We start from the raw sequence: 25,909 nt of genomic DNA, 5'->3' as shown, positions 1-25,909 counted from the left end.
CAATTTGATTATACTATCCAAAATGGCTTAGGCGACAGAAGATGATATTTTGATGTTGCAGGTCTTCATGAAAGATATGTGGAGATTTCTTAGAGTATTCACAATACCTCTCTTTTGTTTGCGATCTCCTTCCTTCATCACATAATCTCTTTTGCTGGCACATAACCTCGTATTCAACTCATTATGGAGAAAATTTATAATTTTTGTCTTAATTATTTCATAACTTGCTTTGGCTTTCCTTTTATTTTCCAGTAATTGTATGTATCCAACTTTTCTTAAATTTTCATATTTTAAATTTCATATTTTTTCATTCTGTAGTATCGCGTATTTTCTCACCAGTTTTCTGCTTATCATTCTTTAATTCTATTTTCTTTATTATTTGGAAGAGAGGAATAATTTTCTTTTAATTGTTGATTGAGCACCTCTGCAAACAATAAATTTTCTTTACTATTTCTCTGAAACTTAGAGAATTCAACACCTGTTCTACTTTGCTGTTAGGTGTCAGTTTTTCAGGATTTCGTAATCTTTGTAACCATTTTTTGTAACATACCAATTTAGTTTTAAGTTTATTAATTTATGGTCTGATCTTTTTTCTTATGAATTAAATATCTTTGTCTTCTGGCTTGGTCTGATTTAAGTTTGGGAGCTACAACCCTTCTATGAGAATTAAAACTTTGATCATTATTAACATCTGCCATCAATGGTGTTGCCGAAAGATTAGATATTTTGAAGCACAAGTCGCTGCCTTCGCTCTCTTGCTTTCTTTTTCCATATCTTGTGTGCCTTACGTTGCTCTGTAGGAGTCATTTGATCGAAAGTCTTTATAAGTCCTTTCTCCTTCTTATTTAAATATTTTTGCTTTTCTTTTTGCTTTTGCAATTCATATTTTTCTGGATAATTTTTAATCCTTTGATATCATAGTTTCTCTGCTTTACGTTTCTTCTGTAATCTTTCTTCACGTGTTAACTTTTTCCTTGGTGTCATGATCTGTAACAATATTAGACAATAATATAATAACAATATGAACTGAGAACCACCTTTATTTTTTAGTCTTTAACTATTTACCAGAATTGTTTACATTATGTATTTAAAACAGTAACATTGATGAAAATAAGCTATCTGAGTTAGTTTGCATTCACAGTATCTCCCCTGGTCAACAAGTCTCTCCCCTGGCAGTTATTTTGCCAGGGGAAATATGGCAGGGGAGAGACGTTTTCATGATAATTTTTTATGTTCTAATTGACATAAGAAATGTTTCGGTACATTATGTATCACATTTTAACTCTTACATTAGTATTAAATTAGAGCAGTAAATGCAAATAAATTAGATGAATATTATAACTTTTGTGACTTACCAGTGGAGAGACACAATCACCTCGCGAAGCCACCACACTGCTGGAACTTGTTGCAATAACTAACAAATGGCGGCTCTCTCATGACTCTTGTGTTTTGCATTGTTAACTTCGCATCGATAGATGACCCTGAGAACTATTTCGAATATATCTGTTTTATATTATGTGTTTGGTAGCTCAATGAAATTTGCCAGGGTAGATACACAAAACAAAGTGGGACAGACTTTAAAATTAAAAATTATTGGAAATAAATAAATATTGTTGAATTTTTTATTAATAATAATTAAATATATTTAATAAAGTTCTTGTTTAACATATTATAGTTTAGCAACTGATACAAAGAAGTTATGTATCGTCTTCAAATTAAACTGAAACCAGCAAGAGGACAGGCCAGGGTAGAGACATTTTTACACTTTATAAGGCATTTCAGAAAAATATACTTTAATTGGGCATTTAATCATAATGTTATTTAATAAAGTACATTATGGTGATGTGTTTCATAGCAAAAAATAACAACTTATAGTACAAGATTTCTATTTTAAACTGATTGCCACTGAAGTTACCTCTTATATAAGAATTACCCACATAGGAAATTTACAATTTACGATTGCCAAATTTCGTTGTTGAGAATTTGAGATCGACCATCGACACCTAATAAACTAAGTAAGAGGCATCAAAACGTTTCGGTGGTGGTGGTATGCACAATATTATTGTTGTCTGATATAACGAGATCTGCTTATAACGAGGTAATTAGTCCTCCATTTCAGTTATCGTTATAGAGGGAGTCTACTGTAATAACAAAACCACACAATGGTGGTCTATTAGAACCAAAAATAACTCTATATTGTTATTTTCTTTTGATTAATATTTTTGAAATCCTTTTTTTTGTATGTATAGGGTATTTTCATCCCCCTGATGGAAGGTGACATTTTGTTTGTTTATGCCTATCTTGTAATAAATTAAAATAGATAAAAAAAGGTAATATATTTTTCATAATAATTTTGACAGCTTACCACACTTACAAAAAATCAAATTATTCTTCAATTTTACAAAAACTGATCAAAATATCTTTTTACTGGGTCTACCCCTAATCTGTTAATAAATTGTCTTCAACATTTAGTATATACAGTATTAGGATTATTATATTTGGTATATGAAAAAACGGACATATATACGAACGATGGTGGTCTGTCAGGACAAAGTAATGATTTTGAAAAAACTAATATTTTTTTTCTAAAATATAATGTAAAATGTAGGTGTTCATTTTTATGAAAGGTACTGAGAATCCAGACAATGTAGATTATTTTTAAAAAAACTAACCTTTAGTGACCTAGCCTTGGTCTGACACACCACCATCGTTGAATGGATTGTTAAGTTTTATTTCAATATTTCGAAAAAATAATTAAGAAAAATTAAAAGACCCCTATGCCCTATGAAACTGTAATTTATATGAATATACAGTCGAACCTGCTTATTAGAATACCAGTTATAGGAATATCCTGCTTTAAGGAATAGAAGTTTGAGTTCTGAAATATTTCTACTAGCCCCTAGTGATCAGTTATTATAATATCCGTTATAGAAATACTTTTACTTGTCACGAAGGCTTTTCCATAAGCCGGTTCGACTGTATTATGCATAGGTACTTAAGAAATATAAATTTTTTTCAAATATTGGTCCATTTACTTAAGTATACTAAATAGGAAATGTACTTACGAGTATATAAGCTTGGAAAAACATTTATAAATATCAGTGCTATACTGATAAACAGGAGCAAAATCAACCATTGTCTAGTAAATTTGCAGAAAAAGGCATGTTGGCGTTTTAGTCGAATTTTTGAATTCTAAAAACACATTAATGCAACACAGAATATCTTTTAGTGTTACAACTCTTTGTTCATATAAAAATAAAGTTCAAGCTTATCCTTTGTGCCTTGTGTTGAAAGTAAATTAACGCCGAGTAAATTGAATTATTTGTTACACCATTATGTTAGGGTATTCTATTTAAATATTTTCTGTTGTAGATGAGTTGTTATTCCGTCACAACAATTATTGTATGAATGAATGTATAATTTAAAAGACACTACAGACTCTTCGTACTTCACACACTGCCTACTGACTTGGACTTGACTTATTCTAAATTCTAAATCTAAATGTGATTCTAAATGACAAGAAGGATATGATTAATTTAGACTAAAATAAAAAGTAAACTTCAAGTTAGAACAGCTGAGTTTGACAGTTGACAGCAGGGTTTTGACAGAAGACATTTTGCTTAAAATCTTTAAAAAGTTAAGCTGGATTTATAGTTTGACGTAGCGCAGACGCAACGTTGTACTTTGTACGCACGTAAGAAGTTATACTTCTATTATATAATTTATAACGAAATAAATATACTTAACAGGTTATTTATATTTTATTTAAATATTAAACTAACTTTCTTACCTACCACTTTCAAAAAATGTTATTAAAACAATACTAAAAATTACAAAAACAATATGAATCGTCCGGGATTTGAACACGGGACCTCTCGATCTCTGGTCCAATGCTCTACCAACCAAGCTATCAAGCCCCTTGTAAGTGACGTTTCGGATATAATTACACATCACGGTGACAAATACGTCAAGTGAAGTATAAAAATGTTATAATTGATATTTTATTATCTTACTCTCGAGGAAGACAAATCCAAAGACACAAAAATTATAATAAGTAATACATTTACTTAAAACACTAATATATTCTTTTAATGACTTATTTGCGCTGATACATATATAACTTGAAAGATAAGCAACGAACTACATACTGTCAGTGTGCGCATGCGCCCAGTATTAAAAAATTTCACTCTCGATCGTAAAGAAGTATAACTTCAACAAACAACCAACAACCGATTACATACTTTTGTTAATAATTCCAAAATTGTTAATAAGTTCTAAATTTTAATATTATTTTGAATTCCTGCAATTTATAAAGAGTATCTATATAAATGATAGTTTTTGCATAAAATAGGGTTGTTGTTATTATTTTTATTATTATTAAGGAATAAAACAAACGTCTTCACTCAACAATATATTAAATTAAGATTTGGCAGTGACAGGGTTGCCAGATGATATTTTTTTAATTCCCTAGAATTTTTACCAAAATTTCCCTAGATTTCCCTAACAACTTGACAATCATTTTTACCCTAGAATGGACAGCCTAAGTCTTGACGTCACAAAATTGGGAGGAGCTTATATTTGGCTCCAAACAATTCTGTTTATAATGTTAAACACTCATAAGGAATTTTTAATTTATTGTTTACGTGGTTTGTGTGACAAAATAAGACTTTTCATTTAGGTATTTAGTTAAAGAAACGTGCCAAAAAAGAGATTTTTATTCGTTTTTGCCCAGGTGAGTTAATTTAATGCAATGATTAAAATGTAAACAGTTTTGAGGTTATGTTTATTTTCAATCACTAAGGAATAAAAACCACCTGAGCAAAAACGAATAAAAATCTCTTAATTAACACGTTTCTTTAACGAAATACCTAAATGAAGTCTTATTTTGCCACACAAAGCACATAAATGAAAAATTCCTTATGACCATTTAAGGTTACAAACAAAATTGTTTGGAGCCAATATAAGCTCCTCCCAATTTTGTGACATTTGTGACGTCAGACTTAGGCTGTCCATTCCATATATATTTTCAATAGGTCTATTCGCGGAGCACATCCTAAACTTATCCAGAAAGTGAGCGCATGCGCATTACAAAATTGGGCGTTGGATAAGGTCGAATTTTTCCCTATGAACAGCTAATGCGCATGCGTTCTCCCTCTTGGTAAGTTCAGGATGTGCTCCGCGAGTAGATCTAGTATTTTTGTGTATATGTTAGGTTGTTACGAGCAATGCCAGAAATTTGACAATCCTAGCATTGTACGGAAAATATTGTAGACTTCTAGCATTGTACATACTCCCAAAGTGTACAATGCCCAAAATGGTAAAAATTAAAAATAATCGAATAATCGATTACATATTAGGGAGTTTTTGTTGCTACGTAACGTACGCATCTCCGTATACGTAAAGCCACTAACGTGTCGTAGAGGATGAACGTTAAAATAGGTAGTTTTTGTGACTGCCTTAACGTAACGTAAAGCAAATCGTAAAGTAATTTTTAAATTCCGTTGACATTAAAAAAATAAAACAATGTTCACACAATATACAATTAATATACAAATGTAAAAAAAGATAAATGAATGATGAAATTGTATGGTTTTTATTGCTTCTATTTAAATATAAAAACATTATTTTTCCTTAGGTTAAAATTTTTTTATTTTTGTTTATACCTACTTTTTAGTTGTAAATTATTGTACCTACATCAGAATTCCAGTATAATGTAAATAGTTTGTTCATATTTATTTGAAAATTTTACAGAAATTAGGTCATTTATTTATCAAGTTATTAATTGTGGTGATCACAGTATTTCTTAAATTAATACAAGATTTGTTTGTTTTGCTTTATTAATAGACAACTTGAAAACAATAAAATTTTAAATCTATTATGAAGTTCCAATTTCCAATTACAAACACAGAATAATTTTACTCAATTAGACTAAACCAATAACCAATATAACCTTAAATATTTATAAACGGGTAGTACGCTGATGAAATGTTCATTTGGTAGCCATTGGTAGGTAATCGCCAATCGGGCAAGATCCTCGTGTGCATTCGGTGACTTTCGTCTCGATAGGGATGCGTTCTCACGTACGTATCAGAGCGCTACTTTAGGTAATACGCATCGAGATACGGGAGTTCAACCATTAATGCGCAAGCGTATATGTCAAAAAGATGGGTTACGTTTACGTATTTGTGTGCACAAAAACTCCCTATTATTGACAAGCGACACACGACACACCAAATCAAAAATCGAACATTTATGGTTATCTAATATTTTTATATTTTCTATTTATGTATAGAGTCGTTCTTTTTCGACTCAGACTCAACAATGTGATAGAATGCTGTGTCCAACTAAAATATAAATAATAATAGTCCAACTATAGAAATTGATTCTAGCAGGTTTCTGTTTACTCTGATTGGAGTACGAAGAGAACCATTCTCGTTGGAACTTTACCGCGCTGAGTAGATGGGACGTGAATTATAAATTGTAAAATTCCCTCATCAATTCCTTAAGGCCGCGTCCCACCATCAAATAATTTGATCAAACTGGTTTGAGCAAACTATAATTGACAGTTATTTGATCAAACTTGACAGTCAAACTTGACTAGTGACACAAACTATACATACTAACTGTCACTTTGTGTCACTAACTGTCAAGTTTGATCAAATAACTGTCAATTATTTGATGGTGAGACGGGGCCTTGAAAGTGACAAGAAAGTGACAGTTAGTGACGTCACATCCTGAGTGTTCATTGTGGATAATAATGAAAAAATTTAATTTTAAATAAAGTACAAACAAGTTAGACAACTCAATACAAAAAATTTGATCAAACTAGACTGATAGTGAGAGCACAAATTTTTAGAATTTCAAAAAAACTGCAATTGTGACGTCACTTTGACGTACTTCCTCAAGTACGTCAAGTTTGCTCAAACTGTTTGATCAAATTATTTGATGGTGAGACGCGGCCTTTAGTCTCAGCATCCGTTATGGCTTGCAAATTCTAGAAGCCTCGGAGGTGTTACCAGAGAAGGTTCCCATTGTTTTCAATCTGATAGGATGTAGAGTAACATCGTTTGGTGTTGTTTTATATGCTATTAGATTGAAAACTTAGTTTTTGCTAGAAGTTGCCGCTAGGGCATCCCTGCCATTTCGTTCGTTGCAATCCGTAACTGCACGCCGGATTTTGTCCTGGTTGGGTCAGAGAGAGCAGCATATGTGCCTCCTGATGAGAGACTAATAAGTTTCGAAACCGGTAGAGGTGTTTGCTGCACTCTCTGATTGGACTAGAATAATAATGCGGCTGTAGTTTTGTGTTGCAACGAAATTGAAAATGGTTATTCATTTTTGATTTACATGTTTACTCTGATTGGAGTACGAAGGATACCATTATCGTTGGAACTTTACCGCGCTGAGCAGATGGGACGTGAATTATAAATTGTAAAATTCTCTCATCTTCCTTAGTCTCAGCATCCGTTATGGCTTGCAAATTGTAGAAGCCTCGGAGGTGTTACCAGAGAATAAGGTTCCCATTGTTTTCAATCTGGTAGGATGTAGAGTAATATCGTTTGGTGTTGTTTTATGTGCTATTAGATTAAAAACTTATTTTTTTAAACACTGTTTAGTTTCTACTCATGCGCAAAAATTATTTATAAATTGATATATTTTCTTACGTCTCCAGTTCCAGGTTCCAGCACGATACTATAAATAAAGAGATAGTATTTTCCCGTAGCGCAAATATGTCCGAGTTCGCGCATTGATAACGTAACTGGAGACCGGAAGTTGAATTTGAATTCTTGTTAAAGTTAAATGGGATTTGTATGCGTTATGTGATGAAATTATTCGATTAGCAAAATAACATTAAACTTCAATGTATTCGAAAAAAATTTAGTGTCGAGATTCCAGTCAAAATAACTGTCAAAGATAAAATATAGAATACACTTAGCTTACAACCGCGAACAATTCAAACTAATCGGACATTACGAATGATTCCGAACCATTACGATCTTGCGGGTCTCCACTTACGTCACGACTTCCGGATGTGCAATATATTATTATCTTGTTATCATAGGTTCCAGTCAAAGATCTTATACACATAGATTTGGCCAACTCGAAAAAATAGCATAACGCGGAGCAGTTCGGGTCGGTAGTCTATCTATCTCCCTCTACCGGCGCTTAGCTTTCTCTCTCTAGCATATGATGGCCGCCGCCTCTGTGTTTCTGTCGTTCCGTTACTTCCACCTCTTGGTAGATACGCTCACACTCGCACGACAGACAAAGATAGCTAGACCACCGTACTTGGTATCGACGTTACACCCCGATGCATTGAGTAGCATATTCCTAGCCAGATCTATTCTTGACATATCTCTGGTTCCAGTACTCCAGTCCGTTTCTTACGTCTATTAGTACGTTCTTTAACGGTAAAATATTGCAAAACCTCTAAATTTTAAAGAACCGCTTGGATTGACATGAAATTTGGCATACACATAGCTAACAAGTCAAAGAAAAAAAGTGATATTGTGCCGATATGTGCTTTTGCCCCGGGGGTGTTTTCACCCCCTCTTGGGGGGTGAAAAGTATTCGTCCAAAATAAGTCCGGAAATTGATAAAATGACTAATTTTAAGTAACTTTTGTTCTATAGAGTTTTTCACTAAGTCAATACTTTTCCAGTTATTTGCCAGTTAATATGTTCATTTTTTCAACAAAATAACCACGCTCTTAGACGGTTTTTTGCAAATAACTCAAATAGTAAGTATTTTGTCGAAAAAACGTTCGTAGCAAAAATATAGCCTGTAAAAAAATTTAAAAAATTATTTAAATATATGTCTCGTTTCTATACCTAGCAGAAGCAGAGTTATAGCTAATTAAAAATAGGTTCATATTCGTAAAATTCCAAATGGAATATTTTAACATGAAATAACTAAAAATGAAGCAAATTTCTGGGAAAACTCATTACAACTTATTTAAAGTGTTTAAAAAAAGCTTCATTTTTGTTTTCTAAAAAAAAAATTCTAGAATCAAAAGTAAACAAGTTACGCTCAAAATAAAGTTAGTCCCTTTTTTTTTGGTAAAAAATCGGGAAAATCACCCCCTAATTAATATCTTAAATGAACTTAATCGTTAGACTTCACAAGTTTCTTGACTCGTGTATGTATTGTTTATATGATCTGTAAGTTTCATCGGTTCAAAGTCCTTATTTTTGAAAGGGCTCTAGTTAAAAGTGGTTGAACGAGTCACTGATCACAATTGTATGCAAATTTAGAAACACCAAATCTTAATCAATTTTTGTCTAACAGAAAAACAAAAAAATACATGATATTCAGAAAAGCAATGCTGACTTTTTTTGTTTTTCGAGATTTTTGGTATCTCTAACAATTTTTAAGTTATTTTGAAAAAAAGCATATTTTTCAAAAATAAAATTTTTAAAAATTTTACTTTAAAACCAAATTTTTTCCAAAATAAGCACTTTGAATCGATGAAACGTACAGATCATATAAACACAACATAGGTAAAATAACTTGTGGAGCGCTAACGATTCATTTCATTTAAGTTGCTAATTAGGGGGTGGTCTTCCCGATTTTTTTGCCAAAACAAAAAGGGACTAACTTTTATGTTGAGCGTAACTTGCTATAATTTAATGCTAGAAACTTTTTATAAGAACAGAAATAAAGCTTTTTTGAACACTTTAAAAAAGTTATACATAACGGGTTTTCCCCAAAAAGTGCTTAATTTTTTGGATATTTCACTTCGAAGTATTCTATTTGAAATTTGGTGAATATGAATATATTTTTCATTGGCTATAACTCTGGTTTTACGAGGTCCAGAGACCTAACGCGTACACCATTTTTTTACTTTTTTACAGGCTATATTTTTGCTAGGAACATTTTTTTTTGACAAAATACTTACTTTTCGAGTTATTTGCGAAAAACCGTCTAAAAATGTAGTTATTTTGTTGAAAAATTAACATATTCACTCGCAAATAACTCGAAAAGTGTTGACTTGGCGAAAAAGCTCTATAGAACAAAGTTACTTAAAATTAGTCAGTTTATCCATTTCCGGACTTATTTTGGACTTATATTGTTTTACCCCCAAGAGGGGGTGAGAGTCACCCCCAGTGCCAAAGCACACATCGGCACAATATCACTTTTTTTCTTTGACATGTAAGCTATGCGTATGCCAAATTTCGTGTCAATCCAAGCAGTTCTTTAAAATTTATAGCAAAAACCGTGAAATAATGGACTATATGTTGCGTCTACGTTACGCGCTACGTCAAACTTTACAAACAAATCCAACTTTACAAAAGTGGAGTGGTTCTGACAGTGCTGTGACAGTTGTATAAAAACCACAGAATTAAAATAATTGTCAAAAAAAGTTGATGTATGGTTGATGTTATTTAGCTGTTATTATAATATATTTTTCATTTTTATTTGTTATTGTTAATATTGAATTGGTCAAAATGAGGAACACGAGTTATAAAATTATTTAAACTTTGAACTAAATAAAACATTGAAAATTAATTGTAAAATGGCTTTTAACATTTTAGCTGAACTCAAAGAAGAACCTCTAATAGAAGAAATCAACAAAACTGTAATATCCCATATTGCTATTAAAAATGAGGAAACTGATTATTTGTCTGACAATCCTGATTTTATAGAATTGGGAGGTGAAACTGAAAGTATTAATATAAAAAAGAATTGTTCAAAAACTAACCAAATTTCTGATCCTTTACAAAATCATGCCTCTAGTCAAGAAGGAGGATACAATGGATGTGAAAGTTCCTCTGCCAATATTGAGAATATTTCTCGTGAGATTACCAATCTAGGTGTGTTATATACATATTCCTTTAATTTTAAGAGAGAACTTTGGGTTGCAATGTAATATCGTAAACCTTTCAACTGAAATCCTGTGTGTTTTTATCATGATTCATGATACGGTTATATAGATGCTTAGAGTAAGTTGCTCATAAGCAGTAGTTAGCAAGTATGTACTTTTACTTGGTCTGCAGCCATTGAATATATTACATTATTACATATGACGCTATGCTATGAGATACAAAGTGGTGTAACCCACAATTTTACCAAAACGCTTGCATTACATTAAAGTTATCCCTTATTTAAGTATTTTCAGATGCAAAGCAGTTCAAGCAACCAATGCTTGAGCCACTCTGCATCACAATGCCTTTATAACCCCTGACTATGCTTTTTTCCACTACATAATATGTGACAGACAGACTGTATATTATATTGTCTGTCTTGCAGTATGTCTGTCTTTCTTCTCTTCCAGTAAAATTTATATTAGGTCCTGATAATATACCCAATATTTTATTAAAGCAGTGTGCTTACTCATTATCAAGGCCTCTGTTGGAAATCTTTTAATGTGTCATTGGCACAAGGGGTCTTTCCTACTATGTGAAAAGAAAGTTTTATCGTGCCAATTTTCAAGTGTGGGGGGAGGAAGGATATTATGAACTATAGAGGGTTTGTTTGCAATCTTCTATTGCTAAGATTTTTGACTAAAGATAATTGTAAAAGACCAGCATGGGTTTCAGCAAGGGAAATCGACTCTTACAAATCTGCTTATATCATCATCATCATTCAACCCTAATCTATCCACTGCTGGATATAGGTCTCCCTCAGTCTGTCCATGCATTTCTGTTTTGTGCTGTTTGCATCCAGTTTTTGTCGATCCGTTTTATGTCATCGGACCATCTGGTTGGCGGACAACCTCTACTTCAATATGCTTCTTGTCTTGGTGTCCAGTGTATTATTTGCTGTGTCCATCTGTTATCTGACATTCTAGGCATGTGTCCAGCCCAGTTCCACTCATAATTCTTTCTATGGCATCCGTCACCCCTGTTCTCCGTCTGATCTTCCTGTTCGTAATTCGATCCCGATGAGAAATGCCTAACATTGAGCGTTCCATGGCTCTTTGGGTAACACAAATTTTATTTCTTACTTTCTTGGTTATTGTTAATGTTTCTGCACCATAGGTAAGTACTGGCAACACACACTGATCAAAGACTTTTCTTTTGAGACACATAGGCAGTTCTGACTTAAGGCCATAGCTGAGCTTGCCGAATGCCACCCAAGTGAGTCCTATGCTGCGGCTTAGTTCGCAAGTTTGATTATCTCTTCCTATGCGTACCTCTTGCCCTAAGTACTTATAAGAGGTGGTTTCTTCAATAGGCATGCCATTTACTGAAATCTTTTCGCTTAACACCAAGATTTGTCATGATTTGTGTTTTTGTATGGTTGATTTTTAATCCAACTTGTAAGGAGGCTAGGTCTAGTTTCTCCAGTTGCGTTACTGCATCATTGATGCTGTCAACAAAAAGAACAATATCGTCAGCAAATCTCAAATGACTAAGTATTTCTCCGTTGATATTAATTCCTTTTTTACTCAGATTTGCGTTCTTAAACATATGCTCTAATAATGTTGTAAACAAAGTGACAGTAAAAGTGTATTTCCTCCTAGTTTTATGCTTTCAGCCATTATTTTGTGTTCACCTGGGGATTTATTGCTCTTCATCTTTTGAAGCACATTTTTAATTTCGCCAATAGTTATGTTTGGCATTAACTCTGAGCCTTGATTCTCTAATTTTGGTAAAGGGCTTCTTTCATCGGATTCACTTGTTTCATAAAGTTGTCTGTAGAAGTCTTCTACTGTTTTCACTATTTCTTCCTTATCAGTCACAATGTCGTCTTGTTTATTTCTTAACTTATATATGTTCTTTTTTCCTGTGGACATGTTGTGTCTTAGAACTTTCAGACTTCTATTTTCCTCTACCACTCTTGCCACCTCTCTCATATTATGTTGCCTTATGTCTTTTCGGATTTCTTTGTTTATTATTTTACTGAGTTGAGTAAGTTCTGCGTAGTTTGTGTTATACCTCTCCCTCAGCCTCCTTCTTTCTTCTATAAGATGTTTAGTGTTGAGACTTAATTTTTCATGTTTTTTGTTCATTTTAGGACAACACAACTTCTCCGCTTCATCTACTTATATGTCGAAGTAAAATTCTTAAGGCCTTTGAGGATCGATGTCAGGTAGAGGCTATATATACTGACTTCTCTAAAGCATTTGATAGCGTGAACCACATCATATTATTAAATAAACTAGACACTTTAGGGTTTTCACCCTTGATGATCAAATGGTTCAGGGATTTTTTGAGTGGACGTATTCAAAAAGTTAAAATTGGAAACTATTACTCTGATGTTATTGAGGTTACTTCTGGTGTGCCACAGGGGGCTCACTGCTCCCTCTTGTTCTTTTGTTTGTTTATTAATGACTTAACAGACAAATTAAAATACACAGATGCGTTAATGTTTGCAGATGATATTAAACTCTTTAGGAGAGTTAATACAATGTTAGACATTGATTTGATTCAGGAGGATTTGAATGCTCTATGATTGTGGTGCTCGGAAAATCATTTACAGCTAAACACTCAGAAGTGCCATAAAATAACATTTCATAAAGTTAAAAAGCCAATTGACTCCTTATACTACATTGGTGGAAAGGAGTTATCTGAAGTCAGTAATATAGAGACTTAGGTATAATTTTTGAAAGTCATCTCCAATTCATTAATCATATTAATACAATATCAGTGAAAGCAGCTAAATTGTTGGGATTTATCACTCATAATTCAAAAGGGCTATCATGCCCAGCAGGTAAAGTGTTATATTGTGCATTGGTAAGATTTCTCTTAGAGTATTCTTCAGTTGTGTGGTCTCCTTATTATGAAGTACATATAAAGGTAATTGAGAACATTCAGTACAGATTTCTTCGTTTTTGCTCATATAGATTTAATATACCTAGGCATGCACATGATTATCAGGAAATTTTAAGTCAATTGAAGTTGTCTACTTTAGAATCTCGAAGATTAATGTATGTTGCATAAACTTTTACATTCTGTCAATCTGTGTGTACCTTCCAGGCCACTTAGAAATACAAATACATTCTACACTAACTTTCACAATACAAAATATGGTAAAAATGTGCCAATGGACAGCATATTGCACTACCTCAATACAAATCCAAGCATTGACATCTTTAACATATAGCAAACTGAAAGAAACAATTTGTGAAATCAGATAGTAGATTTATTATTTATTGTTATTCTCTTTTGTTTTGATAATTGAATGGTGGGCTACAACAATGTTGTAAGCGACAGAATTGAGATTATGCAGGAGATGAAAAAAACATATTGAGAAGCTATGTATGAACATACGGATACCAACATTGCGGTATGAAAAACTCGGGGAAGGCAAAATGTTTTTAGCCAGATTGAAAGATGCTCGCATTGGTCTTTGGATATACAATAATATTGTATTAAAACCTCACTTTGACCCAATATGTCGCTTACAACATTGTTGTAGCCCACCATTCAATTATCAAATTGCATATTATCTTTTTTATTTTATAATCATTATTATACTTTTTTAAGTTTGTATCTACTTGTGTGAGCTCGTTAAATGCATGTAATATTTACTGTAATGGGGAGTTTCCTGTCAAAACAAATAAATAAGTATGGTAGCTTTATGAAGTCTTTAAGCCGGCCACTCATGATACTGCAGTGTCGTTTGACAAAATCGTTGATATCAATTCTGCAGTACTGCAGCATACAAGTCAGTTTCTCTGTGGTAAAATTGTAACGTTTTGTTGGATGCACGGTCACACACGATCAAAATTTTTGTCAATTATTCGAATTCGACAAAATTGAACAATGCAGCAGTATCGTGAGTGGCCAACTTTACATTTACCATTATTTGTGCGAACTCTATTGAGACATGTCAATGTTTTCTTGGTAGTGTAGGGATGATTTCTGCGACTATTTTGTCTGCCAGGAAGTGACATCATCAAACTTTGAATTGGATAATTCTTGTGCTGTTGTTTTCTGTGGGCATTTCCACACCAAGCGGATTGCATTGCTACCAGCCAATCTCTTTTTAATGATTTTACAATCAATTTGTAATAAATCTTTGTCATTGTTTTTCCTGCTTTAAGGCCTTTCTTAGGCATTGGTTATATATTCACATAACATTGATCTTGTCCTCCCAATTAAAAATGTTCGATCAGCACTTTGGCTTTCTTGTCTTTTAAATCCACCTAGGAATGTTATATTCGAGAAAAATAAAATATTAGTTGTCATTCAAAATAATTAAGATATATCCGAAATATATTCTTATCTGATCTCTTTAAATATGTTCGATATTTCTTTCTATATTTTTCAAGTCTTGGTCAAAATACAATTTAATTTTGTAAACAAAATAAGATAAACAACCCATAAATATTTCAACATTATTTAAATCAATGTTTTTAGATGAGTTAGAAGAAGACGAGAATGGAAGAAATAAAAACTGTGAATTACCAAAAGACATTGTAGAAAGTCGCCTTACCCATTTCATGTTAGATGATTCAGAAGACAGCACCCAAGATACAACCCGTACATATTCTGATCAAGACTGGAGTGAACATGAAAATGGTGTATATAAATGTAAGATATGCAGTGAACAATTCACAGAAGCTGTGTACTTGCAACAACACTTTAAAGATAGAAGAATTGGAGACAAAAGTTACAAGTGTTGTGGTTGCACTAAAGTCTTTAGGTAACAGATATTTTAATATAAAAATTTGCCACTATCCGTTTTCGAATCATAATGATTATCGCGTTGAGCCTAGTAGGCCCATGGCTTGATTGACCATTCTTCTCCATCCGTTCTTGTCCATTGCCTTCATCCTCCAATTTGTGACATTGAGTTTTCTTAGATCCTCTTCTATGTCCGTTTTCCATCTTGTTCTGGGTCATCCTCTTCTCTGACGTCCTCCAATTGTACTTTACAGTAGAATTTTCGGTAATCTACCCTCTAGCATCATCTGTATGTGTCCTAGCCATCATATTTGTTAGGCTCTTATTACTCCAAGTATGCTGGGCTCCCCATATAACATATAACTCTCTCGTATCTTCATTTGTCCTTTTGATCCAAACGCCGTTCTCTATTTTCCTTAGTACTTTTCGTTCCCATATCTTCACCATTTGTTGTTGCTTTTTATTTAATATCCATGTCTTTGCTGCATAAATTACTATATGCCTAATCATCATCATCATTCTCTTTGCCTTATCATTATGTGGGGTCGGCTTCCCTAATTGCATTTCTCCACACAATTCTATCTTGGGTCATATCAATGTTAATCCCCTTTACCAACATGTCCTGCCTTATCGCCTCCCCCCAGGTCTTCTTTGGTCTTCCTCTCCTACTCCTTCCAGGAATCTGCACTTCAGCTATTCTTCGTATTGGGTGATTAACGTCTCGACATTGAACATGACCAAACCATCTTAACCTATGCTCTCTCATTTTGGCATCAATTGGTGCCACACCTAGACTTCCCCTAATATACTCATTTCTAATTTTATCCTTCTTTGTCACTCCACTCATCCATCTAAGCATTCTCATTTCCGCCACATGCATTCGTTGTTCCTCTTTCTTTTTCACTGCCCAACATTCAGTTCCGTACAGCATAGCCGGTCTTTCCCTTCAGCATCATTGGAATTTTTCTGTCACACAACACACCACTTGCTTCTTTCCACTTCATCCATCCAGCCCTAATTCTACTGCATGCATCTCCATCTATTTCTCCATTACTCTGTAATACCGATCCTAGGTACTTAAAACTATTGCTTTTCACAATCATTTCACCATCCAAAGATACCGTTTTATTTGTAGTAGCTCTATCTTTAAATGAACATTCCAAATATTCTGTTTTTGTCCTACTAAGTTTTAAACCTTTTTCCTCCAGAGCTTGTCTCCACTGTTCCAGTTTTTGTTCTAAGTCTCTTTCACTATTTCCTACTAACACGACATCATCAGCATACATTAAGCACCATGGAATGTTACCCTGTAGTTTCACGTTATCTGGTCCAAAACTAATGAGAATAAATACTGACTAAGCACAGATCCTTGATGCAATCCTACTTTCACATGAAATTTATCAGTCTCTCCCACACCTGTCCTAACACTAGTCGTTACTCCCTCATACATATCCCTCACAATCTTTACATATTCACCAGGGACTCCTTTCTTATTGAGTGCCCACCACAGAATCTCTTGAGGAACTCTATCATATGCTTTCTCAAGATCAATGAATACCATATGAGTGTTTATTTCTTTACTCCTGTATTTTTCCAATCAACTGCCTTATAATGAAAATTGCATCGGTTGTTGATCTACCCTGCATAAAGCCAAATTGATTCTCGGATAGTTCGGTCTCTTCACGTATCCGTCTATCAATTACTCTTTCCCATATTTTCATGGTGTGACTAAGCAGTTTTATAGCCCTGTAGTTTGTACATTGTTGTATCCCTTGTTTTTGTAAACAGGTACCAGTATACTGCTTCTCCATTTGTCTGGCATTTGTCCGACTTCCATAATTCTATTTAATAGACCTGCTAGCCACCTTGTTCCTGTCTCTCCCAATGCTCTCTATACTTCCCCAGGAATATCATCTGGTCCTACCGCTTTTCCTTTCTTTATTTTTTGAAGCACTTGAGCCACTTCCTCGTTGGTTATTTTGGTGACCATTGCTGCTACTGTCTCCGTTGACTCTACAGACTGTCTGTCAAATTCTTCATTTAATAAGCTGTCAAAGTACTTTCTCCATCTCTTTTTGACATCCCTTTCGTGAACTAGTATTTTATTATTTTCATCTCGGATACATCTAATCTGATTAAAATCTTTTGCTTTCTTTGCTCTCTGTTTGGCTATTTTATATATCTTTATTTCGCCTTCCCTGGTATCAAGTTGATCGTATAGGTTTGAATACGCTTCTGCTTTGGCTTTTGCTACTATATGCCTAATAATTGCTTTAATCTTAATTTGGCACCTCTTGATATGGATTTATTTCTTGATAACCTATTTAACGCAAAAATACACTTATTCCCTTTCATTAGTCTACTTTGGATATCTTCTTCTATGTTTGGTTTTCGTGTTATAATAATTGTTCTTAGATATTCAAACTTCTTAACTTTCTCAAAATTATATGTATTATTATTTGCTTGTACTGTTAAACACTTTCCTCTTACATATTCTCCGTCTATGCATTTCATGTACAGTAGAGCGTCGATAATGCGAACCCTGGTAATCCGAACGTTCGCTAACCCGAACGCAAAAAAATTATAAAATTAAAAAATATGATCGCGGACCGAATTTTTGGATTAATATGACAATATGGACAAAATATGACCGCGGATTTTTGTTTTGTTTATGCAGAAATACATACAATATATTTGTTTATTATGCAGGCGTTTTATTCCTTGTACTAAAACGTATGTACATACGTACATAATATGTACTAAGTTTATGAGCTTTGTATGTATTTTGAACATATGTTCGATAATTTATGTTTTTTGTGATATTTAATTCCTTTTCTATTTATATTGTCTTCCTGCAACACGTTTTTTCAGAAGGAGACTAAAGAGAGTAGATGAAAGTGGGTCATCTTGCCTTACTCCTTCATTTACTAGGAAACTGTCTAATATTTAATTATTTACTTTTAGACGAAGTAGGACGAAGTAGTTTTCAATCCTAATAGTAAATTATTAATATTGAAAGTATTAAAAATATTACTAAAAGATTTTTAAATTGAAAACTTATTGGTACACTTTCCTGGTGACACCTCCAAGACTTCTACAACTTGCAAGTCAAATGGATGCTGCAGTGAAGACGAGAGGGAAGGAATTCTACACTATGCAATTCACGTCCCCCGTCTGCAGCTGGTAAAGTTCCAACGGAAAAATGCACTTAGTTACTCTACGGAGTAATACGACTATAAAATAAAAATGTATACCATTTTTATTCAGTTGCAATGCGAAGGCAAAACAATCTTACTTTTCAATTAGAATACGGAGTGCAGTCCAGTCCCTTGAATCGCGATTTTCGGCTCTTATTGGAGCCTCATCGGAAAGAACGTAGGCACTGTTCTCCATATTTTAACTGATTCGCATCGAGAGCTTTTCCCACCCATTGCAACCGAAGTGAATAAAATTGGTATACATCTTTATTTTATTTACTTTTACTTTGGTTTCAGTTCTTCTTAGTATTAGTTGTATAATGCTAATAATTTTTCTGCTTATTCCTAGTTCTTTAAGTGATTTATAAATTTCCTTTCTTTTTACTTTATAAAATGCTTGTTTAAAGTCTATAAATAATATCACAGTCGGTTTCTGTATTGATAGCTTTCCTCTAGTGTCTCTATCAGTAAGAAAATCTGTTCTATTGTGCTTCTTCCTTGCCCAAAGCTCGCCTGGTATTCGCCATAATTATATCTTCCATTCTTTTTTTATATAAGTATTATTTATATGCATTGACATTATTTTGTATGCGACGTTTAGCAACGCTATGCCCCTGTAATTTTTGTATTCGCTCTTATCTCCTTTTTTGTAAATGAGATATTGCTTCCGACCATTCTTTTGGTAATTGTTCTTCATTCCATATTTTTTCGATTAATATCTGCATTTTTCCATTTATGCAATTTACTTCATATTTGAACATCTCAGATATTATTTGGTTGTTTCCTCGACTTCTGCTATTTTTTAGACTCTATGATATTTTTAACTTCTTTCCTAGTGAGAGACATCTCGTCGATATGATTTGGATTCGTCTATGTACTTGGACAATCTTCCTCGTTATCTAAATTTACTTCCAGATTTTCTTGTCCATTCAGCAAATGTTCGAAATATTCCTTCCATCTGTTTAAAATGTCTTTTTCATTAGAATTTTTCCATTTTGTTCTCTCATAAATAGAGGTTTAACGAAATATCCTTTCTTTTCATTTTTTTGTCCCACGATATAGATTTCATATATCTTTATTTTTGTAATTTTCCTTTATTTCTTCCAATAGTTTTTCATTGTATCTTCGCTTCTTTTCTCTTAATATTTTTTTAGTTCGTTTTCGTTTTTTCAGTGCACTCACTTGCAACATCTTCTGATCTTAATTTCATCATTTTTAGTCGTAATTTACCTCGCTCCTCTAATTATTTTCTACATTCATCATCAAACTATAATTTCCTATTTTTTAAATTTCTACTCGACTGTGTTTTACCATACCTGCCTCTTTAATTATTACCCACATTTGTTCTGGATTCTCTTCTTCTTTGGTTTTGTTCATGCCCTCGTTAATTGCTTGTCCATAATTTCTTTTTCATCTTCTTTCAGTAACCTTATAGTCCTATTCATTCTTCGATTTTCTGTGTTTAAGTTCTTTAGAAATGGTATGATCTGTTTCATTCTCGCTACTACCATAAAGTGGTGAGAGTCTGCGCCCGGCCCTCTGTATGTCCTGATGTTAGTAATACACTTTTCGTCATCTCAACTGTTCGCCTTCTCTTTTGTAGATGACTCTGCGATTCAAAAACATATTCCGATGTGCATCACTTTACTATTTGACAGACAGATAAGATGAAGTTATTTGTTTTTATGGTTATGTTTTTAGAAATAATAAACATGTTGATTTTCACCCCTTTATTACAAATAATTTCGTTTTTTGACTTCCGAGGTGATACCAAGAACTCAAAAATCGTTAAAAATAAAAAACTCGACAGCGTTACCTCGAGAAACTCATAAGCCAATAAAATCTTTTTGAATCCTTTGTTTCACATAACCCAGTGACGAGTTTTGCACCGCAAAATGCATTTTTTTGAGGTGTCTGTAAAAATTTGCTGTTTGGCGTATTTTTCAATATTTTGCCGTGAATTTTTTTTTTGATATTCTGCGAATTGTACTTAAGAGTAAACAGTAGCGATCAACAGGTAGCAGCAAAATATAACTTCGGGAGATAGTATCATAAACTTTGGCAACAGTGGTAATCTTTGACATTATCTAAGATTAATATTCTGGCAATATCATAGTCGCGCTAAATGGAAGTAATAGAAAACGATTTTATTATTAATAAATAGATATTTATAAAAATAAACCAAAATGGGTGAAAATTTTATGTTAAGATAGGTATTTAGAAAGGTATTTGCATGCAATATCTAATAATAAAACAATAATAAATAATCATTTTTTGTTGTGAAACGAAACAAATTTCGATTTTCGCATAATTTTGGCACGGTTTTTAATGGACTTTTTCTTGGAAGGTTTCACTTTATTTTTCGTTTGTTTTACTTTTTTCATTTTGTTAAACTATTGTTAATATTTTTAGAATAAAAAATCCTCCTAAAACTTTATATACTCGCATTAGAATTCTAAATATATTTACGTAAAATATACTTACCTACCTACATATAACTAAAACTCACAATTAACAACAATCTATTTTTTCAAAGAGGCCAACAACTTATACAACAACAATAAATATATAATAAATTAACTATCAATAAACACTACTTTCCTATGAAACAACAAAAACGAATTCTTAAATTAACACACTACTGCACTGAATCGATATCGATAAAGATGACAGAACAGATTAGAGAAATTCTGACGCAGGTTTCTCTATGTTGCCTAATTAGTTATTTAGTTATAATATGTTCGATTTCTTGTTAGAAATAAAAAATTTTAGTAGTTCCAAGATTACACAAAATCTAGGCATGGGATAAAAAAGTTTATTTGAAGAAAGTTTATCCTTTTTTTCTTCTTAATGGCGGTACAGGCTCCTTTTTTCAATATTTTATTTAGTTATAGAGTAATTTCCACGTACACATTTCTGAAATTGGGCTCTGTACCGCCATTTTTTATTATATTACGAATATGTGTGCCAAATATCTCGACAAAATATTCAAAATTAGAGCCGCAATCTTGGAACGCGTTTGTTGCTACCTGTTGATTGCCTCTTAATATGCTTATTTCACTTAAAGTAAGATTATTATTTGATCGGGCTAAAAACGCATTTTCTATCCTATAAATACTGGATTTTGAGAGAATATTCCATTATTCTGGAACTTTATCATGACGTTAGGGCCCCCGCATACATACAACTTTTTAGTCGAACAACTATTTAGTCGAATCGTGAGAGTATTGCAATTTGTTCTCGACTAAACTATTTAGTTGTATAGGGTGCGCATACAATCGATAGTTGCAATGGAGATTTAAGTGTGTTAACATGTCGGAGTTAATTCGTTGACGACTGATGATTCCTTGTGGAATTTTTGTTGATACTTGAGATGGGCGGCACGTTGGACAATTGATTGTGGAATATCCGGAAGGTTGTGTAATTAAGTAGCTAGTGTAGTAGCTGTAAAGTCCTTAACTCTTCAATTTTTTTTGTTTGAAATACTTGTAAAATTTGAATTTTTGCGTCAAGTGTTTTGTTGTCTGTAAAGACTGTAATGGAGGAACTATTGAAAGTGCAAAGTTTTTGTCCTCATCTACATCTTCCTTTAAGATATTCAACAAAGATTGTTGTAATGTTGCATTTGCCATTCTTTTTATATCAATAGTTTGCTTAGCCAATCGAGGTGTTTCTATTTCATTCAATTCCGTGTATTATTTGGATAACTTTTTATAATTCGATTAAGAAATGTATATAATAAACAGTATATCAAAAAGTTCGACTCCAGAAGTGGGTGCTTAATTTTTTATTAGGTAAACAAATGAACTGCAAAGTTAGTTGTAGATAAATATAAAAGTAAACTTTAAACAATCATAAACCTACCTGTACCACACAAAATGATTCACTTTTCCGTGTTTCTATGTAGATATGCTTCCAACTGAACGATAGTCAAACAACTGTGGCTACCTCTGTACCTTGCGAAAGGTTTTTTTTTAAACGGGATCATTATATCCTATAGACGAACAAGACTTACCACAACAAAAGTGAAACAAATCACATTGTCAAATATGAATCTGAAATAAGTAACTTTCTACTGTTCAATTAAAACAATTATTTATTAGAAATGTCTGTAACATATTTAAAAACAATATATGTTTGAGTGTATTTTTTTAATAATTATTATAATTTAAACCACAAAGTTTATATTTTTCGTTATTTAAAATAATTAGATAAAAATAATGAATGCTTCCGGTAAAAAAGATCGGTATAGATCGTCCCAAACCCTTTTTTCAGTGCGTCACAGGTTATCTAATTCTCTCTAACGCATTACAGTTGAAAGTGACAGAAAAAACCGTACCTCTTGATTATTATACATTGAACTTAAAAAATTATGTATTACTTGACGGTTATTTGCATATTAAAATGACTTATACTTGGTCGGTTGGCGATTACAATAGTCTAAATAGATAACCAATCAATGAGGCGAGTAAAGATAATTGGTTGACGGCCTTCTTCAGCGACTATCGGAACAAGGTATGTATGCACAAGCCTACGCCGATGACGTAGTTTTACTGATGGAGGGGTTCTTCCCGGGAACAGTGCACGAGGTCGCTCAGGTGGCTCTCGAGCTCGTTAAAGAATGGTGTCGGGAGCAGTCACTCAAGGTTAGTCCTCAGAAGACTGCTGTGGTTCCGTTTACTCGGAGAAGGGTCATCGGATCTACTAAAAATCTTAGCTTTTATGGCAAAACATTATCGATTTCCAGGTCAGTGAAGTACCTAGGAGTGATCCTGTAATCTAAACTGTCATGGAAGGAACATCTGGACACTAAGCTGAAGAAGGCCGCTGCAGCTTACTGGGCGTGCAGAAGAGCTTTCGGAGCCAAATGGGGTCTGCAGCCGAAAATTTTACATTGGATATACCAATCCATGATAAAGCCTATACTGACGTATGCGGCAATCGTGTGGTGGCCACGGGCATGACTGTCTTCAGTCAAGGTCCAATTGGCTCATCTACAGCGGTTGGCATCTCAGGGGCCATGAGGACCACTCCTACAGCAGCTCTTGAGGTTCTGCTGACTTACCTCCTCTACATCCCATTGTAGAGCACGAAGCCATGATGGCAGCCTATCGTCTCAACTGCTCTGGATACTGGTTGGGAACGAATGGGCGGATGAGCCATTGTGACATTTGGAGACAGGCTATCGAGTGTTTTCCTGTGCTTTCTATGGTACAGGACAGCATGTCCCCTCAATTTGTTGGTTCAATTTCCTGACCGGGAGGAATGGGTAGAACGAGATCTGTCGGAGTGGGCTCACCTGGTTCACAGATGAGTCTAGAACAGACGAGCGGGCAGGTGCTGGAGTGTACGGTGGTGGAGTCGGATTTGAGTCTAGCCAGCCTCTCGGCTCTCATGCATCAGTCTTTCAGGCCGAGATCTTTGCGATCCTGGCATGTGCTCAAGAGATTACAGATAGGGCTTGCTCAGGCAGGACCATCTCTATCGGCTCTGACAGCCAGGCAGCGCTAAGGGCTTTGGAAGCGCCCAAGATCAGCTCTAAGCTGGTTCTTGAGTGCAAGAGAGCTCTGGATGACGTTGCTATAAACAACAGGTTTAGGTTGGTATGGGTACCGGGACACACAGCTGTGGAAGGTAACGAACGGGCTGACGCCCTAGTAAGGCGGGGCTCATCCTCAACTCTGCCGGTGGGACCCGAACCTGTGATTGGAGTGCCCTTCAGTACCGGTCAGGGTAGTCTCAGGGAGCTTCTTCTGCGGAAGTTCCAGGACTCCTGGGCTAGCTGTGGAGGTATGAGACAAGCCAGGCTCCACATAGTGGGGCCATCCAAAGGTCTTACAGCCCAACTGCTTCTTCTGGATCGTAGATGTTCCCTGGTGGTCAGTATGCTCACCGGCCACTGTAGACTCCGACGGTACCTTCATCTGCTTGGACTGGCGGATGGCTCACGGTGCCGTCTATGTAATGAGGAGGAGGAAACCTCCTCACATGTCCTCTGGGAGTGCCCGGAATTGGCCTATCGGAGGTGGCAGATCCTGGGATCGGCATCTATGCAGCCGAGCCAGGTGAGGGAGTTGTCTTTTAAGAGACGTGTGGCTTTCTGTAAGGCCATAAGGTTTCTGGGGGACTAGCATGGGAGCTCGGTGCAACCTGGGACCCATAAACGCTGGAGGACCAGGTTATCATGAACCTGGTCCGTAAGATAGGGGTGCTACAATGGACCCGCCGTAGGAGGCCTAAGTGTCTAAAGGGCTCACAAGCGGGCCCTGCCCCGATGTACCATAAAGATAATTTGACACAATAATAATCGATCATATGGTAAAATGACAATTGTAATTTCTAGGTTAGTATTTTTCAGCGACGTAAATATAAATATTTTATGTCATTGGTATATTCGGACATTGTATAGTGATTGTTGAGAAAAGATTGAATAATTGTTGCATGGGGGGTATCAAGCTTATTGTATTTAGAAAGAGTTAGATCACATATTGCAGGAGGAAAGGTCCAGGGGAAAGGAGTAACTGTATTTGTCTGATTAAAAAATTTTGGGAATTGAATATTATGGAGAGAGAGATATCTACTGATTCTCTCGTAAAAGGGGGGTTCGTTCTTTTTTTTTATTTACATAAGTTTCTTTGAAACGTTCTGCAATAGTGTGGTGGAAAGTGGGATGCGATTTTATTGCATATATGGATGATGCGTATGTTAATGAAAAGTACATTCTTCGGAAATTTAAAGGTGGTTCTCCGGTTAAACATTGTAAACTATTAATGGGGCTACTACAGAATGCTCCTGAGGCTATTCTTAATGCTGTATTTTGTATGACTTCTAGTTGAGCAAGAAGTGTCTTCTTTGCAGATGAGTATACAATTGATCCATAATCGAGTTTGGATCGTACTAGAGATTTGTAAATAAGAATCAAACTTTTACAATCTGAGCCCCAATTACGATTGCACAGTGTACGCATTAAACTGAGACCAGATTGACAGGATTGTTTAATGTGCATAATGTGGTACTTCCAAGATAGTTTTTTATCAAAGATCATTCCTAGAAATTTTAAGTGTTCCACATAAGTTAAATTGTTTCCATATAACTGAAGATCTGGAGTTGTAGACTGCCGTTTTTTTTGAAAATAAA

The 25,909-nt window shown here is 34.3% G+C and overlaps 1 protein-coding gene across 1 annotated transcript in view; it reads left to right on the top strand.

Annotated features, from left to right (window-relative positions):
* Positions 1 to 10,358: 10,358 nt before the first annotated feature.
* The window catches only part of LOC126884309 (zinc finger protein 883-like), a 56,188-nt gene continuing 40,637 nt past the window's right edge, over positions 10,359 to 25,909 (top strand). The window contains exons 1-2 of the mRNA XM_050650246.1: positions 10,359 to 10,814; positions 15,309 to 15,594. Coding sequence (XP_050506203.1) covers positions 10,517 to 10,814; positions 15,309 to 15,594 — 584 coding nt within the window. The 5' untranslated portion in view covers positions 10,359 to 10,516. The remainder of the gene's footprint in view (positions 10,815 to 15,308; positions 15,595 to 25,909) is intronic.

Source organism: Diabrotica virgifera, chromosome 5 (genome assembly GCF_917563875.1).
Source record: "Diabrotica virgifera virgifera chromosome 5, PGI_DIABVI_V3a".
Taxonomy (NCBI): Eukaryota; Metazoa; Arthropoda; class Insecta; order Coleoptera; family Chrysomelidae; genus Diabrotica; species Diabrotica virgifera.
Note: the sequence above shows the minus strand (reverse complement) of the source record. Positions and strands in the feature narration are given on the sequence as shown.